The sequence below is a fragment of the Rousettus aegyptiacus genome, unplaced genomic scaffold, assembly GCF_014176215.1.
Source record: "Rousettus aegyptiacus isolate mRouAeg1 unplaced genomic scaffold, mRouAeg1.p scaffold_m13_p_4, whole genome shotgun sequence".
Taxonomy (NCBI): Eukaryota; Metazoa; Chordata; class Mammalia; order Chiroptera; family Pteropodidae; genus Rousettus; species Rousettus aegyptiacus.
This window is the reverse complement of record NW_023416307.1, coordinates 802,637-826,690: the sequence shown is the minus strand read 5'-3', so window position 1 is coordinate 826,690 and position 24,054 is coordinate 802,637. Positions and strand designations below refer to the sequence as shown.

The window sequence follows — 24,054 nt, the reverse complement described above, 5'->3', positions numbered from 1 at the left end:
CAGGAAGTCTAGCTGCTTCTCCCTCTCTGTGGAATCAGGGCAGGAGGACAAAGGCCCATCCTCACCACGCCCATTATCTCTCAGCCATCAAAGGGCAGTGACGTCCAGGCCGGCCCACGAACACAATGGGACACGAACACAGGGCGGCATTATGCCCCTCACGTCTGTGTGGCCTTTTCCCTTCAAAAAGCCGTTTCTACACACCGTTCCATTTGATCTTAAAGGGGACATTGTGTGTTAGGGCAGAGCTGATTCTTCCCATGCAGCAGGTGGGGAAACTGAGGCATAAAGACGCAGTGGATCGCCTAAAGTCGCCCCGTCATTGAGCAGCAGAGCCACGACTGAGACCCGACTTCCCGTTCCAGCCCCGCGCTCACCTTTCTCGTAAGTGGACCCCCACCCCGAGATCCAGCAGGCCTGTGTGGGCTCCAGCAGCAGGCCCGGGTTGGGCAGACACACGGGTCTCACTGTGTCTGTTTCGAGGAGAAAAACCACTGTGAGTGAGTCTGGGGGGCTTAAGGCCGCTGGGCACGGCCTCCAGCTGGACCATCCCCAGTGTTCACCGCCGAGTCTGGAATCACTTCCCTGCTGCCCGGGGACACCTCTGAATTCCAGCAGGTCCTGGCACCCCCACTTTCCGTCCTTGCCAGCCCCTCCTTCCAACAGGAAAGCCAGTCCCTGCAGAAGGCATGCGACTTATAAATGGAATTATTCGCTAGCTCGGTGTCCAAAAATATGCAATTAACTTTTCTTCAAACTTAAGTGTTCAAGAGATAGAAATTAAAAATACACAGTGTCTCCAGGTGACAGAGGGTAGAAAAGACACACTCGTGGCAGTGGCCAAAAAGCCGATGGGCAGGTGCTGGAGGCCGCCACCCGCGGACTGGCTGTCTACGTTCTACCTGTGCAGTGCCTGCAAACACCTGGAGAGGAGGGATGTGCTTTTGCTTCTGCTGGACCCAGGTGGGGCGGAGGGTGCTGGGTCCCTGGGCGCACTAGCGCAGAGCCGGAATAAGAAGCTAAGGGAAAGCCCGTCATTCCTACAACTTTAAGTCATTATTTTAAAGTATTTTACTTCCAGAGTTTATGTGAAAAATTGAAGTATCTTTACTAATTATGGAACCAATAGTTCTCGACTGGACATGATTTTGTCCCCAGGGGCTGTCTGGAGACATCTTTGCTTGTCACCACTGGGAGATAGCTCCTGGCATCCGGGACAGCCCCCCCACGAGGAGTGACCCGGCCCCAGGCGTCAGCAGTGCCTTCACAGAGTGAACGGACCCCCTACACAGCGTAGAACGGCGGGGGCGGGGGGAAGGGGGATGTTCTGCCTCCCTCAGCACAAGGCACATCCGGGGCGTCCAGCCCCTGCTCAGTGCCCCTTCTCCTCCCCACGCCACCCTCACGCACTGCGGGTCCCCTCCCAGCTACCCTCCCCCCACCAGCGGTCCTGGCCGCGCACGCGCCCCGAGCCGCACGCACGAACGCCGGTACCCGTAAAAGTCAGGGGCGCCTGCAGCTTCATGAGCGCGATGTCGTTGTTCTTGGTCTTGGAGTCATAATTTGGGTGAGTGATCACTTTCTCTACCCGGTACCCACTTCCGTAGAACATGAAAGACTGCCGCAGGATGCCGGCGAAGGCCGTCCAGTACCGCGGATTGCTGAGAGGTCTGGGAGACAAGGATGCGCGCGCTGGGCGGCCGGGGTGGCGGGCGCGGAGCGCCCCCGGGTGGCCTCCCTGGGGTGGCCCACCGTGGCGGAGGAAAGGCCCAGCGCGCCCGCCTTCCCTCGTTCCGCCCCCGCCTCACCTCCTGGGGGAGCTGCAGCGCCCACCACACCCCCGCGATTCTCTGGGCCCCAAGGCCTGAGGGTTTAAACCCCGCTTCTTGCAGGAGTGAGTCTTAACTATCTTTACATCCTAGGGCATTTCCCGGCACACAGTAGGTGCTTAATACATGTGCAGTGATGAATAAATGTGCAGTGACTCCAAGTCTACCAGCCATCAATGCATCATCTTTATCTGGAAGTTTCCCTTTAAGCACACCCCAAATCCTAGCGAGCCCCCAGAGTGGGGGTTGGGGGAATAAGCCCTGTTGATAAACGCGGCTTCCTCCCACCTGCACAAGGCCCTTTGGAAGAGCCGGCACCTGTCTTAGGGTGCAGACACCTCAGTCAGACACCTCGAGTGAACTGTCCAGAGCCCACACAGCCCAGCCAGGCCCCGCCTCACTCTAAACCGGAAAAACAGCGCTGGTGAGCCCAGTTTCCGCCAAAACAGACACGCAACCAAAAGAACTCTGTTTAAGAAGAAAGGAAGGGGGCGGTGTCTTTGACAGAAGCTCTCGCTATAAATTATGCGCACCCTCGCCCTCTCTACCCGTCTGCGCGGGCAACGCCGTGGCCACGGGGCACTTCCAGCAGGGCAGTGTGAGGTCCCGAGTGTGTCTGAGTGTGTGCGCTCCAGAGACAACCGTCTAAGGGAGACCAGAGCTCCCCAGAGGCCGGCAGAGGACAGCGACATCGCGGCCCCACTCTGCATCCCTGTGCCGTGGGCGCCGGTGCGCGCCTGCTGAAGGACGGGCTTGGCCACGCGCTTCACGCGCCCGAGCTCCCCTGACCCTCCCAGCGACGCCAGGACGCAGGCGCCATCAGAATCCCCGCTTACGCAGGACCAACCGAGCTCGAAGAGGTCAAGACCTCGCTCAGGGTCACGTGGCCACGGAGCCGCCTCCCACCCAGAGCCCTGGTCCCGCAGGAACTTACTCCTCCACGCAGTGGGCGGCGGTGACTATCCAGTCGGGGGTGATGATGGACCCTCCGCAGACGTGGGTCCCCTGGACGTGCAGGCTGACCTGCCAGGGCCAGTCCCCCAGTGCGGCGTTCGTCCCGCCCACGATGCGACTCTGGCGGCTCAGGCCCATCCTGGTGCGGACCCCGCACTCTGCAGGCGACGAGCACAGTGCCGTCAGGGCCACCCTGCCCCTCCCCGACACCTGCCCGCACTGCGCGTGCCCGGACAGCTCCCGCCCCACAGGTCCCGCCGGGCTAGCGGACAACTATCGCCACCTCTCACGCCTGCGTGCTTGGGGTGTGACTTTGAGAGCATATATCCTAGTCTCTTTTTGGTTGGGGGGATGAGAGGACGATCCTCAAACCCCCTTGATGCCCCCCAAGAAAGAGCCAGTTCTGCCGACACTGTGATTCTAGACACCTGGCTGGGAGTCGTGGGTAACCAAGGCCCCGGATGTCCTGGAGTCCTCGAGGGACCGAATGCTCAGAGGCCCATGGTTGCTGACAAAGCCAAGGAGCGCTTCCTGGCGTGGGCGGGTCTCATGCCCCACCCGGAGGCCGGGGAGGCCTGCGGGGTGGGGCCGGGGGCGGAACTGGGGGCGTGGCCGGGGCGGGGCGGAGGTGGGGGTGGGGAAGGCACATGACTTCTTGGTCCCTAAGAAAGCTTGAGCACAGCCTGGCTGAGAAGCTACTGCCAAGCCCACTGGGACATGTGTCCACCCGGAGCATCTGCTAGGCTCACCTCTTCAATCGGAAAAGCTGAGCTTCAGGACCAAGACCCCGTAGGGAAGAGGACAGGGCCGTCCCAGAGAAGGCGCACAGAAGCGGCCCTCCCCCACCCCACGGCGGTGAAAGGCTTGGGAACCACGAGTGATCCCAACGCAGAAGGAGGCCCCCACGGGCCTCCAGCTCCACCTCAAGGTGGCACAAGACTGGGCCCCTTCTCTCTCCACATCCCCAAAGACGCAGGGGGCACGTGTCTGACCGTGCAGGACGTCTCTTCTCTAGAAAGAAAAAGGAAAACCGAGACTCACCTATACAGCGCAGAGAAACCACTGCCTTTGAAGAACAGACGTCACTGCAGAAAAAGAGGGGTCACTGGGGTCACGACAAATGAGGAGACACTTGGCTCTCAACACTCCTCGCGATGAACAGTTCCTGCAGGGTGCTCAGTGCCCTGCCCCGCCCTCACCCCCGAACGGAGCCGGGGCCGCGACTCAACAGCGAGTAAGGGGAGTAAATCTGTGTAGGGGACAGTGGGACACACGGGGTCCAGATCCCACAGGCGCGGTCGTGAGCAAGCCGCCGAAACGCCCCGCGCCTCAGTTTCCCCACCTGCGGAATGGGCTAATAACAGCGCCAACTCCCAGGGCGGGCAGTCGCCAAGGTGCTGAGCACACGATAACGTCATACGTTATCTGCATTCTTGGAATTCACAATCGTCCTCTAACCTCAAGGAAGCCATCTGGTTTCCCATGACGCATTGCATTTATTGCCCAGAAGACAATACGATTAATTGCTTGCCCGGGAGCAGAAGCAACATTTCTGGTCCGGGAGGTAGACCTTTCAGATCACGGACGGAGGAGAAATGGCTGGTGTGTGAACCCTCCTCCTAGGAGGCCGAGGAGGAGGTCACACTGCCCGACACCCAGGCATTCACCCGCTGGACGCAGTGTCACAGGGTGCCAGCATCGGGCCGGAGCAGGACACAAACGTGCCCGCTGCCCAGTCCCGTCTGCGCAGGTCCGAACGGTGACCGCCAGGCCCCCCCGCGCTAACGCCAGTGACCACAGCCCCTTCGCCAGTCCTGGAGGTAGCCCGCTTCATGCCTCCCTCCTTCTAGAAAAATAGCATCGTGATGCCACTCCAAGAACCCACCTGGCTTCCTGACAGCTTCCAATCCAGAGCAAGCAGCACCCCGCTTCCCCGACCCTCCCCCAAACGACCCCGCACGGGCCAAACCCCGGAAGTCCTTTACGACGCCCGCCTGTGAGACGCCCCCATCCCCAGGTCCCAGGGCCACAGCTGTGTCCTGGTCACCCGGCTGCGGGGCAGGGCCGCGCCAAGGGAAGACGCGTCCCCACGAAGACACGTTTCCTCGGCTTCGGCAGGTCGGTTCTCCCCCACGCGGAAGCACCGCTGTGCACCCACCAGCGCGGGGCACACGGCGGCCGCCCAGACGAGCCCCCCGCTGGGCACGGAGAGACTTGGGGACTAAAGGGGGACTCTGGAAATCAAAAGCAAAGACGAATTCCCACCCCCAGCACGTGTAGGAGACGCTGCGAGCCCGCGGGGGCCTGTTCTCTCTCCTCCGGACGCCGCAGCCAGAGGCCGCGTGTGTTCCCCGGGCTCTTGCTGACCGCTGACCGAGAGACGGCAGCCTCCCCTCCCCCGCTCAGCCCTGAACCGCGTCACCAGGGAAGGCAAAGGCACACCTGGCATTCCCCGAGGGCCCAGGCAGCTGTGTTTAGCTTCTGTGGCGAGCTAACCGCAGCCCCGCCGCTTTGATGGGTACACCTGGCAGCGAGTGCTCCTCCTGGCCTCCTCCCGCCACATTCCCTGGGACAGCCGGGCTCAGGCGGAAGTCACCCCCCACCCCAGGCACCGCAGCCAGCGGCCACCAGGAATGCAAACCTGCTCCCGGCTGCCCACTCACAGGAAAGGAGGGGCTGAGTGATGAGTCCGTCCTCCCCTAGAGGAGCACCTGGCCTGGCCCGGAGGTCAAGGCCTGGCCAGCCACCTGGGGAGGAGCGACGGGGACCTGGGAGCTGAGCGAGGCTTGCACAAAGGACACTGTCTTTTACACTAAAGACCATTCAGATCATAAGGATCCCAGGAAGACCTTGCACGGGTTTCAAACATATGCAAAACGAGACCAGCAGCTCAGGCCCCACCCTCTTCCCTACCCTCCTAACCGGTTAGGCCATCAATCACGTGACGTGTTGTTTGGGTTCATTTCCACCCACAGGACACACTGTGACCCTCCCAGGACCGCAAGTCAGCTTGGAGGTACAGGAAGCGGTGGCTGGGCCGAGCCAGCTGTGCCGTCCCCCGCCCTCGCTGGTCATCATCCGACACGGGGGTTGGGGCTGGGCGACCGGCCATCACCGCCGCCTGGGGCTGACGGCTCTGAGGAGCGGGACAAAGTCCCGGGCAACCGGGGTGTGCCGGTCACCCCGCTGGGGCCCCGAGGTGCTCCCTCGGGTTAGGGACACTCTCCGGCGCACAGCAGGTACGCCCCTAAGGTGGAGAGCGTGAAGGGAATCAGCAACGTGGATTCTCGGTTCTGCGGCGTCACCCGGTGGCCTCGAGGGCAGGCACGCAGCCGCGTCCCCGGAGCCGGCCCAGAGCCGCTCAAGGTCCTGCTCGCGCTCCGGTCTCCTCGGCCGAACCCCGCGCCGCAGCTCAGCGCGGCCAGACCCCACGGCGACCCCCGCCACGTCCCCCCGCCGCGCCCGCCGCAGCTCCTTTCCGGGGAGAAGCGAGCGCCCGGTACCTGTGGTAGAGTTTTTTATAGAAGTCGGTGTCGCCGGCACTTATGTTGAGCTTCATGAAGCTGGTGGCCCCGCTGTCATCCTCTACGCCTCGACTGGAGTAGAAACTGTTCCTGAAAGAGGCAGAAAACCTTGCTTGAAGCGGCGGCTAAGTCGCGAGCAGCCACGCGTCCTACGCCGCCCAGTCAAACGTCTCTGGCACGATGCTCGGATCAAGAGGGGCGCCTCAGCGTTCCAGAAAACGGAATCCCAAATGCTAGTCAGACGACCGTGTCGTATTCAGCTTCCCATCCGGTGACCCCGAAGCGCCAGGTCAAAGCCCTCGGTCGGTCACGTTTCTAATCTGGTTTGGACAGAGAGAGGGTGAGCACACGTGATCTAACCAAACGCACGGGTGTTAGAATGCCCGCCGTCGTAAACACAGGCCCTGAACCGCGGCGGGGCCGGTCACTCTGTCGTTCGGCGCTGCGTGTGGCGTTGGCATTTTGAAGGATTTCACTCGCTAAGAGCCAGCGTCCTGAGCAAGTGGCAATCCATTTTGGAAAGTGGCCTATGGCGAGCGCCCAAGAATCGCGCAGACGTCCTACCGGGACATGCCACGTTAGAGGGGGCAGTAACGAAACCCCGCAGCGCGTCCCCGAGAGGCCAGATGGCTTCCACGCAAGCCCCAGGGATGCTGTAGCGAGCCCCTGGCTGGGACTCCGCGGGAGGGGCGCTCCCTCCTCCCCTCCAGCCTCGGGGGTGCTGCGTGCGGAGACGGGCTCTCTTAGGCATGAATCTGATGGTCGCTTCTCTCCTACTCAAAAGGCTTCGATGCCTCCGTGTGCACGCGTGAAGGTCACACCGGATCTAACCCTGCCGACCTCCCCCACCCAGCTCTCCGCACTCGACTCCCGGCCCCAGCCCCCACCCACGGAGGCCCTCGGTCAGCATCCCGGCCCCTGGTGACCGCAGCGCTGGGTGGTTCTGCGTAACCAGGAGTGGATGGAGGTCCAGGCAGGGCTGGGAGGCAGGGAGCCACGTCGCGCCATGCGGAGGCAGAGCAGGGGCGGTGAGTGGGCACGAGTCCCCCCTGCTGGTTCCCCGATCGGCTTTGGGAAGGAGATGGCTTCCCACAGGGGGACGGAGGGAAACACCGGCCTCTGGCGTCATCGCGGAGCCCAGCCCCACCTGAGGCCGCGGGCTCCAGCCTCACCTGTAGCCCAGGTCCTGGCACGCCGCCCTCCCGTAGTTCTCACTCCAGCTGTCTTGGCACACGGGGTGCCAGGACTTCCTCTGGGACGAGTACACCTGAAGGATGAAGTTTGGTCCGTAGAGGCGAACTGCAAAAGGGGAGACGCCCCGTGAGCTTCCGGCAGCGGTCCCGGTCGCCCCAACTGCCGCGCGAGCCCCACCCGCCCCGGGCCACGAAGGCTGGGAGGTGGCCTTGCTGGGTGCCCGATGGCGAGGGCCCCCCGGGAAGGATGCTTAAAACCCAGTCTCTCCTCAAAAAGTGCCCTGTACCCAAAAGGACCGAAAACAGACAAGACTTGTACGCGACTGTCCACCGGCAGCTGAAAGGCAGAAGCGGCGCAGGCGGCCAGCAAGTGACCGGCACTCGGACGCGGCCCCGGCGCACGGCGGGGCGGTGCTCGGCCACAAAGGGGAATGGCACGCGGACCCGCAGCTGCAACACTCTGCCTGGTGCCACTGCTGCGACGCGGACGTAAGGGGTCCCCGCGAGGGCCACAGGCCTGCGCCATCGTGCCCCGCACGGTGTCCCCGGGGCAGGGCGGAGCCTGCCCAAGGCCAAGCGCGCCGTCCCCCGACTCACCACACTGGGTCTCGTCCTCCCCGCTGGGGCAGTTCAGGACCCCGTCGCACCACTGCGAGGCGGTGACGCAGGTCCCCGAGGAGCCACACTCCATCCCCGACACGGAGCACTTGTCGTCCACTTGCAGAGATGGAAGAGAGATGTCGGTTAGGCTCGGAAACCAAAGAAACCGTAACGAAGGGAAGAACCTTCCCCCTTGATCTGAAACACGGAAGGGACACGTCCTTGCTGTAGACATGTCAAGCGAAGCAGGCAGGTGGGCCTCTCCAGGGCCCGGGGGAAGGCCTCGGGCCCTCCGCTGCCCTCCACGTCTGCTCTGCCACACAGGTGAGGCAGGTGAGCCTGCACCGCCCCGGGCTGAGGGGCGCGGCCTGGGCTGGGGTCGAAGGAGGCGGCCACAGCCGTGCTCTGCGATACAGCGGACCGGGGCGGCCCCAAAGTGGGAGTCTGTGCTCACGAGTGTCAGGTGGCACCTAGTACCCCAAACCACGGGACTGTGACAACCCAGAGGTCGGGACGAAGCTCGCGACCCGGAAAACGGGATCGTCTGCTTCCGGGGGTTATCCGCGCATCCCCATAACTGATGGGAGGCAAAGAGGAGAGTTTGTCTTCTCAGACAGAAGCTTCAGGAAGGGCCGTGGGCGGGGGCAGCCCAGCGAGCAGGGCTGAAGGCTCCAGACGCCGAGACAGCTGGGCGCCGCCCCGCGCCTCGCGCCGCGTCCTCCGCAGCCTTGGGGTGTCCGATCCACACTCACTGAACTTCCAGAGCAAGACAGCAGCCACCACGGCTCCCGCGAGGACGATCCCCAGGACGAGGGTGATGCACAGCGCTCGCCTAGTCTCTGAGAGAAAGAAGCGAATTCCCCAGTTAGCGGCAAAGGCTTCGTGTTCTGCGGTCCTGCTCTCGAATTTCATGTGCTGCTCGGGTAACACGGCATAGCGAGAAACGATGATTTCTCCTGCACTTAAAAGCGAGACTTTCGGTTCCCAGAATGTGTCCTGGGAGGTCTTAACCATCCCCAGCACTAAACGCTACGCTCGCTTTGCTGAATAAAAGCGGGAGGCCATGGTTTGAAGCAACGCACACTTCAGTTAAGCACGTAAAAAAAAAAGGATGGCCTTAAAATAAAAAAAAAAATAATGATGATTCATGTAAAGTAATTGGCGGAAAGAGGGAAAGCACTTTGTTTCGCTAATTCCACGCGTAGGCAAAATAATAAGAATGTCCCCGAAACAATCACCTCCAAGTCAGCAGCACTCGAGGCACGAGACTAAATTGTCCCACCCAAGGCTGTGAGCCGTGGACGGGAGAGGCCCACGCTGTCCCGTGCCAGCCCTGGCCACACGCAGCTGTTTGCGCTTCAATTAACAGGGGTCAAACGGCGTTAGACGGTGGCGTAGCTCCATGGGCTCCACGGCCCGGGGGTGGCCGGCGGCTGCCGTGCTTGACCGCGAGCGCGAGCACACAGAATGTGCCCCTGGCCGGGGGAGCCTCTCCTGGGCCGTGCTCACACCGGCCCCTCGGTCTGAGGGCGGAACATTTCAGATCTTTTTAAAAAGGGCGATTGGAAAAGGTCACCCATGCTCTCTAGTGGAAACAGACTGACATGCCGCTGTAGGCCAGAGCGTAAAGCAGTGGCCCCGGGGTTCGGAGGAGGGTGCCAGGCACCCCCAGCCCGGCAATGCCCGTGGACCAGCCCCAGCCCCGTGCTCGTGGGAGCTCTCTGGGGGGCGAGGGGGCAGACTGGAGGTGGCATCTGAACAGACTCTCCAGCCCCGGTTCACACAGAGGGGCCCGGGCGGGACGGGAAGCCCGTGGGGGGCCCCTGCGCCCACGCGTGCACAGCTGTGCTTCTGGAAGTCAGCCAGATGGGAAGTTCGGCTTCTCAGGTGGATGGACCACAGCCGGCCCCCCTTACGGCCCCCCTTACGCAGGCTCAAAGCCCCGCCTCTCTGTTTTGTTATGGCATTCTGCGAATTCCTCAGTCTGCTCTCAAACAGGTTTAGAGATGACCAGGGGAGCCTGTTGGCCAGGTTCCCCGCCCTTCGTGAGGGGGAGGGGAGGGGGAGGCAGGGCAGGAAGCTGCCCTTCTAACCTGCGCGCAGGTGAGGCCACGGGTCTGGGTCTGGGTCTGCGTCTGTGGAGTGCCAAGGGCAACCTCGCCACCTTATCAGGACTCAGCCTGCACTGATCCTGTCTCAGGCAGGCGGCCCTCTCGGGGGACGTTCTAAATGAACAGGTTCACCCATGCGCCAAGGATAATTTCTTCCTTCCGGTGGCTTCGCCGTATGCCATTTTACCCGAGATAAAACAGCCTGTCTGGTGAGTTAAGGCACGTTAAATTGGGCAGTCTCACCTCCCGCTGAGTGGCCATCTGCCCAGCTGTCACCAGGAGCACGTGGGCAGTGGAGCGGCCGGTTTCATCCTTGGTGGACAAGCATTTTGTAATCAGTGCCTGGCCAGTTCAGACTTGACCTGGTGCTGGTTTGCAGCTGCATCTGCTGCTGGGTTTAATCACGGTTCACTATTCGTTTACCTTCACCATCATCCATTCACCTACTGCTGGTTCAGTTCTACCGTTTCTGGTGTCAACTAATTGCCTCACAGGCTTGTCCACCCTCAGCTCTCTAGAAATCAGACTTCACGACGTGTACGCACTGTGACTCGACGTGAAGTGCCTATGACTGTCGCTAAAAGCCAACAGGCACGTTAACTCCAAAAGTGCTCCAAGTGCTCCCGACGGGGATTCTTCTGACCCGTGCTATTTACTTAACTCACAAAACCCCCGTCTGACAAGGCCACACGCAGTTTGATAATGTGCGGCGGTTGCTACATGACGTTCCGGAAAAGGCGATAACCAGATCGGTGGTTGCCCGGCGTTGGGGGCGCAGAAGCAGAAGCAGGCGGAGAGCCAAGGACGTTCAGGGAGTGCAACTCCTCTCTGTGATGTTATGACAAGGGACACGCATCATTATACATGCGTCCGAACCAATAGAATATGCAATAAAAAGAGTATAATCTGAATTCAGAACTACGCATTTCAGTTAATGATACTACTGTATCACGATTGGCTCGTCAATCGTACTAAGTACACTGCGATAAGGTAAGACGACTGTGGAAGCTTTCGGGGTGAGAGAAGGAGGTACACGGGAACCCGCAACGCTCAGGTTTTCTGTCAGTCTGAAACGACTCTGAAATAATATATATAATTTTTAAAAAGTACTCCCAAGGCCAAACATTACATTTATAAAACACATACATTTCTATATGTTATGAGCCGATGAAATGTCCTGAAAATGATACTGGGTAAGCTCGGTAAGCTATTTTTGAGTTTGAAGGGCTCACGCTCCTCTCTCATAAAGGTAACCGACTAGGGTTTACGTGTTCCGGTCCCGCTGCCCGTCCTGACCAAGTCTCCGCCCTGGGAAGTTAGAAACGTGTGTGCCGGGCGGGTGGGCTCTGTGTCGGCCCGGGTCGCACCTGGCTGGCGTAAGCACCACCTGCTGAAGGTGCAGTCCTCAAGAGGGGACCCCTGGTGTCTGACCACTGTCCTGCTCTGCAGGGGGCGGGCGCCACTGTCGGGGGTTCCTTAGCTTCCTTCGCGTGGCTTCCTTTCCACCGTGTGACTGGCCAAGAGCAAGTTCTCAGCCTCGGCACTGCCAACGTCTCAGCCGGATCCTCCATGGCTGTGGGGCGTCCTATACACTGCGGGGTGTTCAGCAGCGTCCCTGGCACCTGCCCAGGACACGGCACCCCCCTCCCCAGTTATAAACAACCAGAACTGTCTCCAGACAAAGAGCCCTGGGGGTCGAGGTCGCCCGCGGTGAGAAGCACTAGCTCGACCAACCCCGCAGGCCACCGCCGCCAGACAGCTGTGGGCCCAGGACGGAGGAGCCACACGAGGGCGAGGGACGCGGGGACAAGCCCCGGGCAGAGACGCAGAGTGACAGCCCAGAGCGACAGGCCCGGGGAGGGCCGCGCAAAGGCGGCCTGCAGCAGCGCGGGGACGACCACCTCGAGTGCTTGTGGTGCGGTGAGGACACACAGACTTTCACTTTGCTGCTCGCGTGTATCAGCACCGGCCGTACGCGCACACACGCGAATCCCCCGAAATAAAATAAGAACGTCATCGCGAAACGTCAGGCGGTGCGGCCCCCGCCCAGTTCTGCCACAGGCCTGGCGCTAGCTGTGGTGGACCCCGCCGCCCACACCCGCCTGCAGACGTTTCTTCTTTCTTCTTTTTTTTTTTTTTATGGTGACACTGATTAACACGATCCAATACGTTTCACGTGGACAATTCAGCAGTAAGGCGAATACGCACTGCATCGTGTGTCCGCCGCCCACAGTCAGACTTCTTTCTGTCGCCGTGTACATGACCCCTTCGGCCTACCTCCCTCCCTTGCTCTCAACACTCACTCTCGCCTGCGCTGAGATTCAGGGGGTACGAGAAAAAGGGGTCTGGAGAGAGGAGACGAAGCGAAATGCAAAGACTGGACGGAGATGAAGAACGAGAGGGTCTAAGACGGGGGGTTACGAGTTAAGCAAAGGACGTGCGGCTGGCACCCCCAGGCACCCCCGGGCCCGCCCTACGGCCCGCTCGTGTCTGCCGACGGGTCGGTAAAGCCCAGGCGAAGCCCCAGGCACGCTGGGAGCAGCCACGCCGGGCATTCGGTCGCCGAACCCTCAACGCTGGGCGAGCAGCTGCGGCGTGACTTGCTGAAGCCAGGGCACTGGGCTGCGAGGACAGGTGGGACCCCGCCACTCACTCAAGACAAACCACACGGTCCGGGAACGCGGCAGGGAGGCCTTCCTGCGGGACCTCTGGGAGGCGCGGGCAGAGCTGCGACAGGACGGGGAAGGGCGTGTGTGGACCTTGGCAGCCCAGACTCCCGAAGGGGCCTGGGCAGCGGGGGACACCCCGCGGCCGACGGCTTGGACACAGCGGAGGGAAAGGGGGGGGCCTGTGAGACGGACCAGCCTCAGCAGCTGCGGACAGCTAGCCACAGAGCAGGTGGGGACAGAGAGCCCGCCGGAGAAGGCGGACCCTAAATTCGGGGCCCATGATAGGAAATAAACACAAAAAGGGTCCTACTTGAGGTGCATGGGGTCCCCGAGGGGGATTTGGGCTGCACGTGGCTGGCGGGTGTCGAAGCGCTCGTCGGAACCCTCGGCGTGTACTGGGGTACTGCAGGCGGGTAGTATGGAGCCGGATACGCCGAGAAGGCAGTGGGGGCCGCGGCGGGTTGCGGGGGGTACAGACTGTCGGGCTGGTATCCACCATTTTCGTAGTAAGGTCCAACACTCGGTGGTGGCGATCCCTAAACAATTAAAAACAAAAAGGTGAATAACATGAAACGCCAACGACCCTAAAGGCTCAACACGTCTTCCATCGCACTCAAGACGCTGTGGGGGGGGGGGTGCGGGGCGGGCACGGAGCCTTTCGGGGAGCCTGCGACTACAGCAAATGTCCAATAAAAACCAGCCAGAATTTTCGATTAATTGCCAACGGATTTTGGTTTCGTTCGTTAGCTATTCATAGAACACCGTCTTGCTTTCGGGTGCACGACGTGGCAATTCGGTACCTGCACCCTCTGCGTGACGGCCGCGACGGGAAGCCCAGTTAACCTCCACCGCCGCACTTATCCGCAAAGCCGGTTTCCCTTGCGATGGGGACCCGGACGACCCGCTGCCTCGGCAGCTTCCGAACACGCCGCGCAGCTCACGGCCATCGACGCGCCGCGTTTGCCGCCCGGGACGCGACCGGCCCGCTCTCGTCACGGGACGCCCGCGCCTTTTTTTTTTTCTTTCTTCCATTGTTTCTTTTTTACTCTCGTCACCTATTTTGTCCGTTCGCTCTTTCCTCTTGGAGATGGAAAGTGAATGGCTGACGTGGAGATTCGGTTTTAAAAAATAATTAAGGAAAGGAAACGTGCGAAGAGCCTGGGACTGCGTCAACGCCCTGCGCCCCGAGAATGGGGCGCTCGGCGACAGCAGAATGATGCTGGAGCAGCGGCAGCTGGCACGGGGGACGCGCCTGCTCCCCGGCTTCCGCCTTTACGACCGCGAAGCCCGACCGTGAGCCCCGAGGCGGTTCAGGGGCGACCGAAGCGCCCGCTTTGCAGGGAGCAGCGTGCGGGACGGAGCTTAAGACACGTCGCCTGTGCGAGTCATTCTACAAACTCCCCTTCCGGCTCCTCTCCTCTGGCGGAAATGTGTCATAGTCACTCACCGCCATTTAACTAACGGGCAGGTATGGGGGTCACGACCGCATTTTTGTGGAGCGTGTGGACCTCCGCATGGTCCCTGCGAGTGGGATTTCGGGGTGCAGAAGAGAAAGGCCCCGCTCCAGCCTGAGCGGTTTATTCCTAGTTCCATTTTGGGCCGGTTTCTACGCCCTTAGAAATCCCTTCTCCTCCTCCTCTTTCCACTGAAAACTTGCCTCTCCAGACCTGACCTCCGAGTCTCGCCCCCGCAGGCCACTGTAGACCTCACAGCCTGCCCTTCCCCACCCCGCGTCAGCCCTCCTCCATCGCCCACGGCTGGGAGGCCACCCTTGGCCCCCCATGGGTGTCTGAGGTGCCCATGCAAACCCCCTCCCTGCTCACTCACTTCTCCCCTGCGGACTGAGACCTCAGAGGACACCGGTATTCTGAACGGAGGTGACCGAATCCTTAGAATTTTAAATGGAGCCCACAGGAAAGTGGGGTTACAAAAAGCGAGGCCCCTGCAGGCTCCCCGGGCTAGCCTCCGCGCAATCACTCACCAGGCCTCTCCTTCGGAAGCCCAGAGACTGGAACGGAAGCAGAACCGTGGACGGGAAGGAAGGACGACACATGCCCCCCCACCGACCGGGCCCCAGCAAGCAGCACCGAGCGCCCGGCCTCTGTCGGTGCGTCTCCCCGCCACCCCCTGCCCCTCCCCGCCCCCAGAAAGGCTGCCGTGAGCACGGCTGTCCGTCCCGGAGAATTCTCGTGCACTGGTTTGAAATTTAAAATGGATTCGGTGAAAATATATACCCGTGACAGAAGAATTACCTAGATCCAGACACGGGATCTAGAAGATTGCTGTTATTACCCATTTTCACCAAACGCACTTACTCCCAGGTGTAAGTTGAACCCCGTTGGGAACAAGGACAGTGCGTTCGTCTCCAGCGGGGGCAGGGTGCAAGGGGAGAGCCAGCTGGCCCAACGCCCCATCGATCCCGAGGGTCCCAGCGTTCACCGCGGCCCGCCGGCCCACGCGTCCGCACACCTCCTCCCCCAGGATGCGCTCCCTCCGAGCACCATCCTGCCCCACCCGCCCCCCGCCCAGCGCCTGCGCCCTGCCCCACCCGCACCCCGACAGCGAAACGAGGAGCTGGCGAGAGGGCGCAGCCCCCGCACCCACCCAGCAGCACCCACCCGGCGGCTGCGCCCGCCTGTGCCCCGCAGGACGCCCCGGCCAGCGTCCACGGGAGCGCACGGTCCTGGCGAGCAGCAATTATCACGCTGACCGACACGCAGCTCGGAAAATTACAGAAGGACCCGGGAAACAGAGGCCGGGAGGGCCGGCGGCCGCTTACCGAGCTTAAAGCCATCCCGACTTCCTCAGCAGCATCAGGTGACGACGGGAGGTATTTGGAACCTTCGAGATGATCTGGAAGAAGGAAGGGCAGGGCTGTAACATTTCCTCACCGGTTAGTTTCTCGACGATGAGGAGAGGAAGAACCAGAGTGTCGTCCAGGTGAGAGTCACCTCTCCCCGGGACAGACGGGGTGCGGCCCCGTCACTGCGCCCACCCTGCCCGCGGCGCTCACGCCCGCTGCCGGCGTCTGGGACTCGCGCGCGCGTAGCTCCGCGTCCAGGCCCGGCCGTGGCACACGGTGCTCACAGGGGGCCCCCGCCGTCCCCTCCGCTGCCCCACCACCATGAGGAAAGGCGCGCACGGTGACGACAGACTCGTCAGCCTCGGCAGAGGCAGAGACCTGGAGCCAGCTCCCGGCACGGCCACTTCCCGGAGGGGTCGCTGGCAGGAAGTGACCTTCCCTGAATCTCAGACAGAGACGTTGGCACCGTCTCGTCCAGCTGAGGGGTCGGTGACAGCGTGCAGGCAGACGCCTCACAGCGCCAGGTGCCGAGTGACAGCAGGTGTGACCGGATGCGCCCTGGCCAGAGCCTGCAGAGCGTCCACGGGGACCAGGAAGCAGCCGCACACCCAGAGCAGGTGTTCTTAGACTAAGCAGGTGAACTTAGTCCCAGACACAGGCCACGCCTGACTTTAAATAAGCCAAATGGAATCTCCCAATTCTTAATTAACACGTAAGTAACAAAAGGAAAGAAAACTGGAAAAACGCATCCGCACAGACCCGCTCCTCCATTTCCTAGCCCCGGTCCAGAAAGGAATGAGATGCAGGACTAAGGTCAGCCGTGCTGTAAAGAACGCTCCGGCCACGTGTTCGCGACATTTGTGCAAAGCTCCGAGCTCCGTAGAAAGCCCCACCTGACATCGCTCGCCGTCCTGTGGGCAGGCGACGGCTTTGATGCGCCCTGCGCCGCCGATGGCAACACCCCAGGACGCTTTCGGGGGACCACCGTGTCCGTGTCGGGATGGGTGAGAGCGCCCCGGGCCCCGAGGCCGGCCAGGTCCGGTCTGAATGTCTGAATGTCCTCCGTCTCTAAAGCGCCCGCCCGGCCACGGCAGGTGCCGACGCACCGGGCAGCACACGTGCGGCCACCCCCTGACCGCGGGGGTCCAGACCCCCGCTCAGTCCCTCCCCAGCCGCGACCGGGCAAGTCCCTGCGCGCCCACTGCAGGCGGCTGGGGGTGCGGGAGGAGTGGACAGCGGGAGCTGCCAGTGCCCGGAGCATAGTAAGTGCCACAGGCGTTTGTGGTTTCAGTGGAAGTGGCGATGGGGGGCTGATCCGCGCTGAGCAGCCTGCGGGGGGTGGGGAGGGGGTGCAGGGCGGGGGCGGGGTGCTCATCATGGCATGTGCAGATCTGCGTCTCGTAAATTCTCCCAAGACACTCGCATGAAATCCACCCGCCCCGAAAATCCGGCGAAGCCACAGGGAAGGACGGGCCCGCCCCAGCAGGCCACGGCTGCCGGCTCCTAAGCAGCCCTACTATGCGACTCAGTAAACTAAACATAACAGCAACGTGCGTGGAGTAAGAATACCGGCCTGGCTTTCTAATCTTGGGAATCCTCGCTGACCAGCTCTCCACCCCATCTCCCCACAAAAAAATGTACCGGGTCATTTCCTTGCATTTCAGGTAAGTTAAGAACCAGTTCCTATCGATAGCGTCGAGGCTTTGCTAAGATTAAAAACAAAGTCCACACCTCTCTGGGTAAGAGGACAGAAGACTGACCCATGGGGGGTAGGGGCCACTGTTTGGGACACATCCACACATGACGTCTACGCCTCTGAACGGTGCGACTGTCACATACGCCGTTCCCATGTCTGCCCTGTGAGGAGAGGGCGTTCTGAGACTTGACGTCAGCACAGTAAAGTCCACTCCGCTCTCAGCTGAGCAGGAGCGAACCCCGCACCTTCCCAGGATCGGTTTCCCAGGCGTCCCGGCCGAGGGGGCACGGCCGCAGCTCTGGTTTGCTCGCCTGGCCGTTCCCGCCTGGGCCTCAGCGCTGTCTCGCCAGGTAAAGGCTCGGGTGAAGTTTCAGGAAGTGAGAATTCGATCCCGCTGAGGCTTGCCAGCTGGGGAGCCCTCTGAAAGGGACGGGGACTCGAGGCTGGAAGTCCAGCCTTCCCGACAGCGGGACCAGGAAGCCTGGAGGGGACGCTCCGGGGAGCGCCGCCCTCGTTGTCCAGTCCGCGCCCGGGACCCCGAGGTCACGGCGGGGGGCTCCTGTCTCCTCCAGCGATCCCAGCCGACAGGACCCAGAGCCCAAAGCGCCCCGCGTGCCCTGCACCTCTGAGTTGTGCTGCCCATAATTCGCTGTGGCCGCAAAGAAAGGACGAGGTGATGAGTCACAGGGGAGCTGGCTCTCAGAGGGGACACGCTGCTGTCCCGAAAGCCCAGGGGTCACATTCGGCCCTGCCCGTCTTCAAGGCCGGCGGGTCCGTGCCCACCAGACCGTTTCTGTGAGGAGCTTCCTCCTGTCATCTAAAGGACACACAGGGTTGTTCTTCCACTTTTCCTTGAAGGGACAAAAGAGCAAACGGGCCCTGAAGCTCCCGACCCCTCCCTGTCGCCGGCCGGCTCCCGCTCCGCCATCGTCCCCGTGCGTCACGGCACGGACACGCCGTTGCGGGCCTCCTTGGGCCCTGCTCTCGGGGAGCTGAGTCACGCTGAGTCACCCCGAGTCACCTGCGATCGTGCCGCAGAATCCCATCTGCGTGCAGTGACGTAACGAAGCCGTTTCCAAACAAGCACTGTCTCCTAGTGCCTTTCCTCGGGAGCCCTCGGAACACGTCCGCTAAGGACTACGCTCGAAAGCTACCCAACGAATAATGCCGATGACCTCAGTCTCACTGATCCGGGGGGTCGGGGGGTCCCCTATATCGAAGGCTCCACTGACTTCATCACTCAGTGCCATTCATGCAACACTGGGCGTCTCTGAGGGGCGGGAGGCAGGACGAGGTGTGACAGACCGGCGAGGCCAGCTTCCTAGGCCCTCAGCTTCTGCGTCCCTTCTTCAGACTCCAAAGCAGACACTCCCTACCCAGGGCCCCCTTACGCCTCAACTATGGCATAAAACCACATCATAGGCAAGGATGCTTTCGCGTCCTGCTGGGGACGTTGTGCGCCGCAGGATTAAAGATAACGACAGACGGTGGCGGATTTAAATAACAGTAAATGCGGCAATCAGACAAACGGGGCACAGCGACTGCAGGGGGTGAGGAGGGAGGGGCGGGCGCCGCCCCAGGGAGGCATTGCCCGCATCCTCCGGCCTTCCTTTTCTATGAATGCCCCGTTGTCCCATTGAGATTACAAGCTTTTTAGGGCAGTAATCGGGTCTGGTCCTTTTTTATTATTTTTAAAAATCTAGTTTTGTACCGTGCAAAGGAATCGCTCCAATGTTTTCTGAGTTCCAAAGGTCAAATGAGTAATCATAAAATGAGAGAGAGAGAGAGAGAGAGAGAGAGAGAGAGAGAGAGAGAGAGGGGTGGGGGTGGGGAGGGAGGGAGAGACGGCTGGAAAGTCTGCATCTAGACAAAACCAGCCTCCAGTTGAAGACGTGGTGACCTCACAGGCCCAGGTGTGCCAAAGTGACCGCATGCCTGTGGTGACAGGCAGGCTCGGGTTCCTCCAGGAGGGGGTATGATGAATGTCGCCCACTGGCTGAGGGTTCAAGAGCTTGCCCCGGCCGGTCAGGGGACGACAGATGAGCAGGGCCGTGCCATGCCCGACGCGTCCTGAGTGCTCATTGTTACCGCTGAGATTGGGCTGTCTGTCACGCGGGAAGGGACTGTTTGCTCCGTGCAGATCCGGAGGCGGAGACCGGGATCGAAACGGTCAGAAACATCAGGAAGGCAGGTCTAACTCGGCCAAGGGAAACCACGCTCCCAGCAACGGGACGTTCAGAGTCAGCTGGGGTGCCCTGGAAAGAGCGCGGGTTTGCAAACCTGAAGCTGTCTGATTCTCAAGCATCTTCTAGAACGGGAGCGGGCAGGCTTTAGCTGGGAGTGACGGTCTGTCATTCTCTGTGGGCAGAAACTCCAAGAATGAACTCCAAACCCATCATCCCTAGAACACCCAGGCGCCGCACACACCGAGCTCAGGTCAGGGCCAGGATGGGGTCAGGTGCGGCGCCCTGACAGGAAGGCCCATGGACGGCGAGGACCTTCAAGGGAAGGGGGCGGTGGGCCCAAGCCACCTGCAAAGGAGCAGGAGCAGCGCCGGCCTTCACTCTGCCTCGGTTCAGCGCCCAGGCAGGAAGCCTTCTGGCGCGCGTGCGCCGGACCCGGCCCGTGTCCTCTCCGTCCTCCCTCCTCCGCCCTCCTCCAGCTCTTCTGTCCATCCTGCCCTTGCGTGAGCGTCCAGACGCCCGCAACCCCAGGCCTTGCAGGCATCTCATCCTTCTGATCACACTTCTGCACCCACGCCCCCATTCCTCCCGCCCCCCGCCAGAGGGCTCCCCTCCGTCCGGACACTCAAACCCGATGCCCGGGGTTCCCACCTACAGCACGTCCTTCCTTCCTTCTCCAGGGCGCTCCTCTAGCAAGAGCAGGAAGCGCGACTTCGGGTCACCTCCCTGCTTCTGAGTCCACCGTTTACAACCCAGCCCAGTGCCTGCACCTCCACCGGAAAAGTCAGCGTCTGCCTTTCTCCCAAGACACTTCTGCTGCGGCCCGCGGAGTCTTCCCCAAGTCCCAGTTCCTCTCCCAGCCGCTGTCCAGAGGCCCGGACGAACCAGGCCCCAGCCGGGCTCTCCCGCCCCCCTGACCATCGGTGTGCTCGGCCCAGCCCTGCGAAATGGGGATAATAAACACGCCCTGGGGATTTCCCGTGTAGTGGGGCCGAGGCGGTCAGTGGCACAGGGCTGTCCTGTGTCCCCCCTTCCCCATACCAGGGCTCATCGCCCTGGGGGCTTGCAAGCTAGAGCTCCCCAAGATGGCCTTTGGGGATCCCCAACCTTGAGCCAGGAAGGGACTCACCAACTGCAGCCCAGTGCAGACCTCGGCTCTCAGATCCTGGTGCCCAGCACCCATGCCCAGCAGCACCCAGCCTGCCCTGGTGCAGACCCTGCAAGGCACCCTGGGGAGTAACGCCCAGGACGAGCAGCGCGGGCTCAGCAATTGCAGGCAGCGGGACCGCCTGGAAGACGGGGCAGAGGGCGGACAGCCCCGGGGGCCTTGAACGCCACCCAGCCCTCCTCCCCGGCAGGGCTGGCTTCCAATCCCTGAGCAACCCAAACGGACCAGCCGCTACGCTGACCAGACGCCTCTCCTTTCTGCTTCCTTGCCCAAGGCTTCGACTGGAGCAGCAGTTCCGAACCCTGGAATTTTCTGGAAAGTTTAGTAAAACAGACTCCCCACGCCCAGAGTCGGAGGCAGCGGCTGGCGCCACGGCGACCAGCTCGTGCTGCTGCAAAGTTCCCGCAGGACCCCTGCCACAGGTTCAGACGGCAGAGGGAGCCGCCCGCCGGGGAGCCGCCCGCCGGGGTGCTGGCAGACCGCCCCGCCCACCGCCAGCCAGACCCAGAGGCACGGTGGGCGACTCTCACTAGCACGAGGTCCCGTGTGTGCCCAGGCTTCGTCCTCTACAGGACGTTTTGCCAGCGTCCTGCTCCTCCACGTCCCGTCCCCCCGGGGAGTCAGCTCTGCACTCTGCCCGGGTCACAAGGGGGCAGCACAGAGCCCAGGTGGGGCTGCCCCCAGGGCTCTGCTGTCCCGTTAGGGGTCACCGTCACTAGCCGTGCCCACAACAAGCCACTTCCACACAGGATCCCGGGGGCCTCGTTCTGGGCTTCCCTTTCTCCCCCCGCCCACGCCCCTCCCCCCAACTGGTCTCCACACATTCTAACCTGAGGCCAGAGGTGCCCAGGAGGAAGCAAAGGTAAGTGGCAGTGTGGGCCAAATCGGAGCGCCAGGCAGCCGGCCCCACCCCCGCCTCTCCCCGGCAGACCCTGGAGAAGCACCTTTCCTTACGATGGCCGATGGCGTTACATGCGCTATGGACAGCGAGGCATGGCTGGATGGAAGGGCCACGTTCGAGTTTGCTGCTATTATAATTCCAGTGTGGCCAGATTTGCTCCTACAATGAAGGTGACTGAGCCCAGGGCAGGGCAGCCAGTGTGCGAGGTGCCAGGCTCCAAGGCGGCTCCAGCAACAACACACCGCTGTTAGAGGGCTGACCTTGGGGGTGTCCATAAGACGGAAGTTGCTAAGGGCCAGACGAGTGTCGGGCCAGGAGCCAGGGCCCATGCTGCTCAGCAATTGATACTTTTGAAAGACAGAAGCCAGGTTTGCATGACCGATCCGCCGAGGGCCCAGCCCAGGGGCCTCCCCCAACTCCTGTGCTGAGTTTGCTTGCTCTGTGGAGCCCTTGCCTTCACTCCAACTCAACCGTCTGCTCCGGTGTGCCGGGGAAGGGGAAGGAGGCCTCACCTCCGGGAAAGCTGGGGGAGCCAGGCAACTGTCTCGTGAATTCCTGGGGGGCTCCTCCCTCTCCTGGCCCGTCTCCGCGCACCCCGTGCACCCCGCTCACATAGAAAGCTGTCAGGAGCCTAGGCTCCCTCCAGGCTGCGCCCCCAGGTCCCCGGGCCTTAGCTCTGCGCCAGACTCCGGGTCCCCACTCTTGTCCCATCCTCACTTCCTGGAGAACCTTCTGGGACTTCCTAGGCTAAGTCAGCACCCCTCATCTCACTACAGGTTTGCTGAGCACCGCGAAACTCCCTCCCAGCCTTGGTGATTTCCCAGGCTCCCCGTGGCTCTCCAGGGCTGCGAGTGACAGGAGCCGCTGGTCCGAGGGCCCGCTGCGAGCTGCGCTCCCCCTCTGAGCCCCAGGACCCCCCTGGCGGGCTCGGGCAGAGGACTGCGGTGGCTCCAGGCGGAGCAGGGCGTGACCCCTGCCCACTAGGCTGACCTCGGCCGCTGTGCCATCCTGTCTTCCCTAAAGAACCACTAGGATTCCCGCCGATTGGGCCCGTCGTTGCTTGTGCATCCAAAACGAGATCCGGGATTCGGGCCGCCGCGCTGTCCCTCGGGCGGGGGACAGCAGCGGCCTCTGACGCAGCGGCTCGAGGCTCCCGGCACGCAAACGCTTCAGGGTGCCACCCGCAACCAGGACCTCTGGGACGTGGATGCACAAACTTTGGGGCCGTAAAGCAATTTTCCCGCAGAGCCCGTAGGGCTGCGGGGCAGGGCGCCCATCGCCAGGCGCGCTCCGCCGTCCGCCAATGTGCCCAGCCCCGCAGGACGGCGTGCGGGGGGCCGACGCGCCGGGTGCCCCGCCATCTCCAGCGCAGCGAGCGCGCGGCCAAGGTCCAGGACCGCTGCGCCCGACCGGTGCCTGAGGGCGCCGGGTGCCCTGGTGGCCGCGCCCGATCGCCGCCTCGGGGCCGCCACAATGGGGCCCGGGCGGCGGAGCCGACCGCGCCTCGCCCGGGGGCCCCGGAGCCCGCCCCGCCGCCCCCGCCGTCCCGTATCGCTCCCCGCATCTCGGCGAGTCTCCAGTTTCTTCCCACCCCGGGAGGGGGCCGAGAAGCAGCAGGGGTTCAGGTAACACTCGGGCTGCAGAGATTCGCCGAGACAAAGAAACGCGCCGACAAGCCCCTCTCTTCCTCGCTCCCGAGGGGGAAAGCCGCACCCCGGGTCCCCAGCTCGGGACACGGAGGGCAGGTGGAGCAGAGGGGAGCCGTCCGAGGGACCCCAAGACACCCTCTTCTCTGACCAGTGGGCCAGGGACTCGCAGGCCGCCTTCCCCAGCCGCGAGATGCCAACGGGGCGGCCGCGGGCCTCGGAGCGGCGCGCCACGGGGCCCCGGGCGCCGGCGCCGTTCCGGCCCCCACGCGGGCGCCTCGCCGCGCTCGGCCCCGCGCCGCGCACACCCGGCTTCGCCTGCCGCCACCTCCACCTGGCGCGGGGACGCTGAGGTCGCTCCTCGGCGCCCAGGTCCCCCTTCTTGCGCCCGGGGCGCGCACGGCTTCGCTTACCTGCGCCTCTCTGGGCCGGCGCCCCCGCCCCTCGCCCGTCCTCCGCCGCCGCCGCCTCCTTCCCTGCACGGGAGTCCCCGACCCTCCCGGCCCTCGCTTAAATCCCGGGAGGCGGTGTCCAGGTGCCCAGGGCGACACCCCTGAGCGCAAGCAGGTCCGGGGTCACCTGGGGCAGGGGGAGGGGACGGGCGGGAGCTGCGGCTCCGGAGGGGCGGGTCCGGACGGGGGCGGGGGCGGCGGGGGGAGGAGTCTCCGCGCGGAAAGCCGGTCCCGCGGCGCGGCCCGGAGGGAGCTGGGGGTCGCTCCCCCGGCCTCGTCCCCTGGCGGGCAGTTTAGCGCAAGGGAGAAGCGCGTCTCCCGCCCC

General features: G+C 62.7%; 1 protein-coding gene across 1 annotated transcript in view; it reads right to left on the bottom strand.

Annotated features, from left to right (window-relative positions):
- The window catches only part of TMPRSS2 (transmembrane serine protease 2), a 29,244-nt gene extending 5,495 nt beyond the window's left edge, over positions 1–23,749 (bottom strand). The window contains exons 1-11 of the mRNA XM_016134588.2: positions 23,691–23,749; positions 15,660–15,733; positions 13,191–13,416; positions 8,853–8,939; positions 8,098–8,217; positions 7,480–7,606; positions 6,287–6,397; positions 3,825–3,868; positions 2,764–2,941; positions 1,495–1,670; positions 378–473 (exon numbers count right to left, since the gene is read on the bottom strand). Coding sequence (XP_015990074.2) covers positions 378–473; positions 1,495–1,670; positions 2,764–2,941; positions 3,825–3,868; positions 6,287–6,397; positions 7,480–7,606; positions 8,098–8,217; positions 8,853–8,939; positions 13,191–13,416; positions 15,660–15,674 — 1,180 coding nt within the window. The 5' untranslated portion in view covers positions 15,675–15,733; positions 23,691–23,749. The remainder of the gene's footprint in view (positions 1–377; positions 474–1,494; positions 1,671–2,763; positions 2,942–3,824; positions 3,869–6,286; positions 6,398–7,479; positions 7,607–8,097; positions 8,218–8,852; positions 8,940–13,190; positions 13,417–15,659; positions 15,734–23,690) is intronic.
- Between the last annotated feature and the right edge of the window lie 305 nt (positions 23,750–24,054).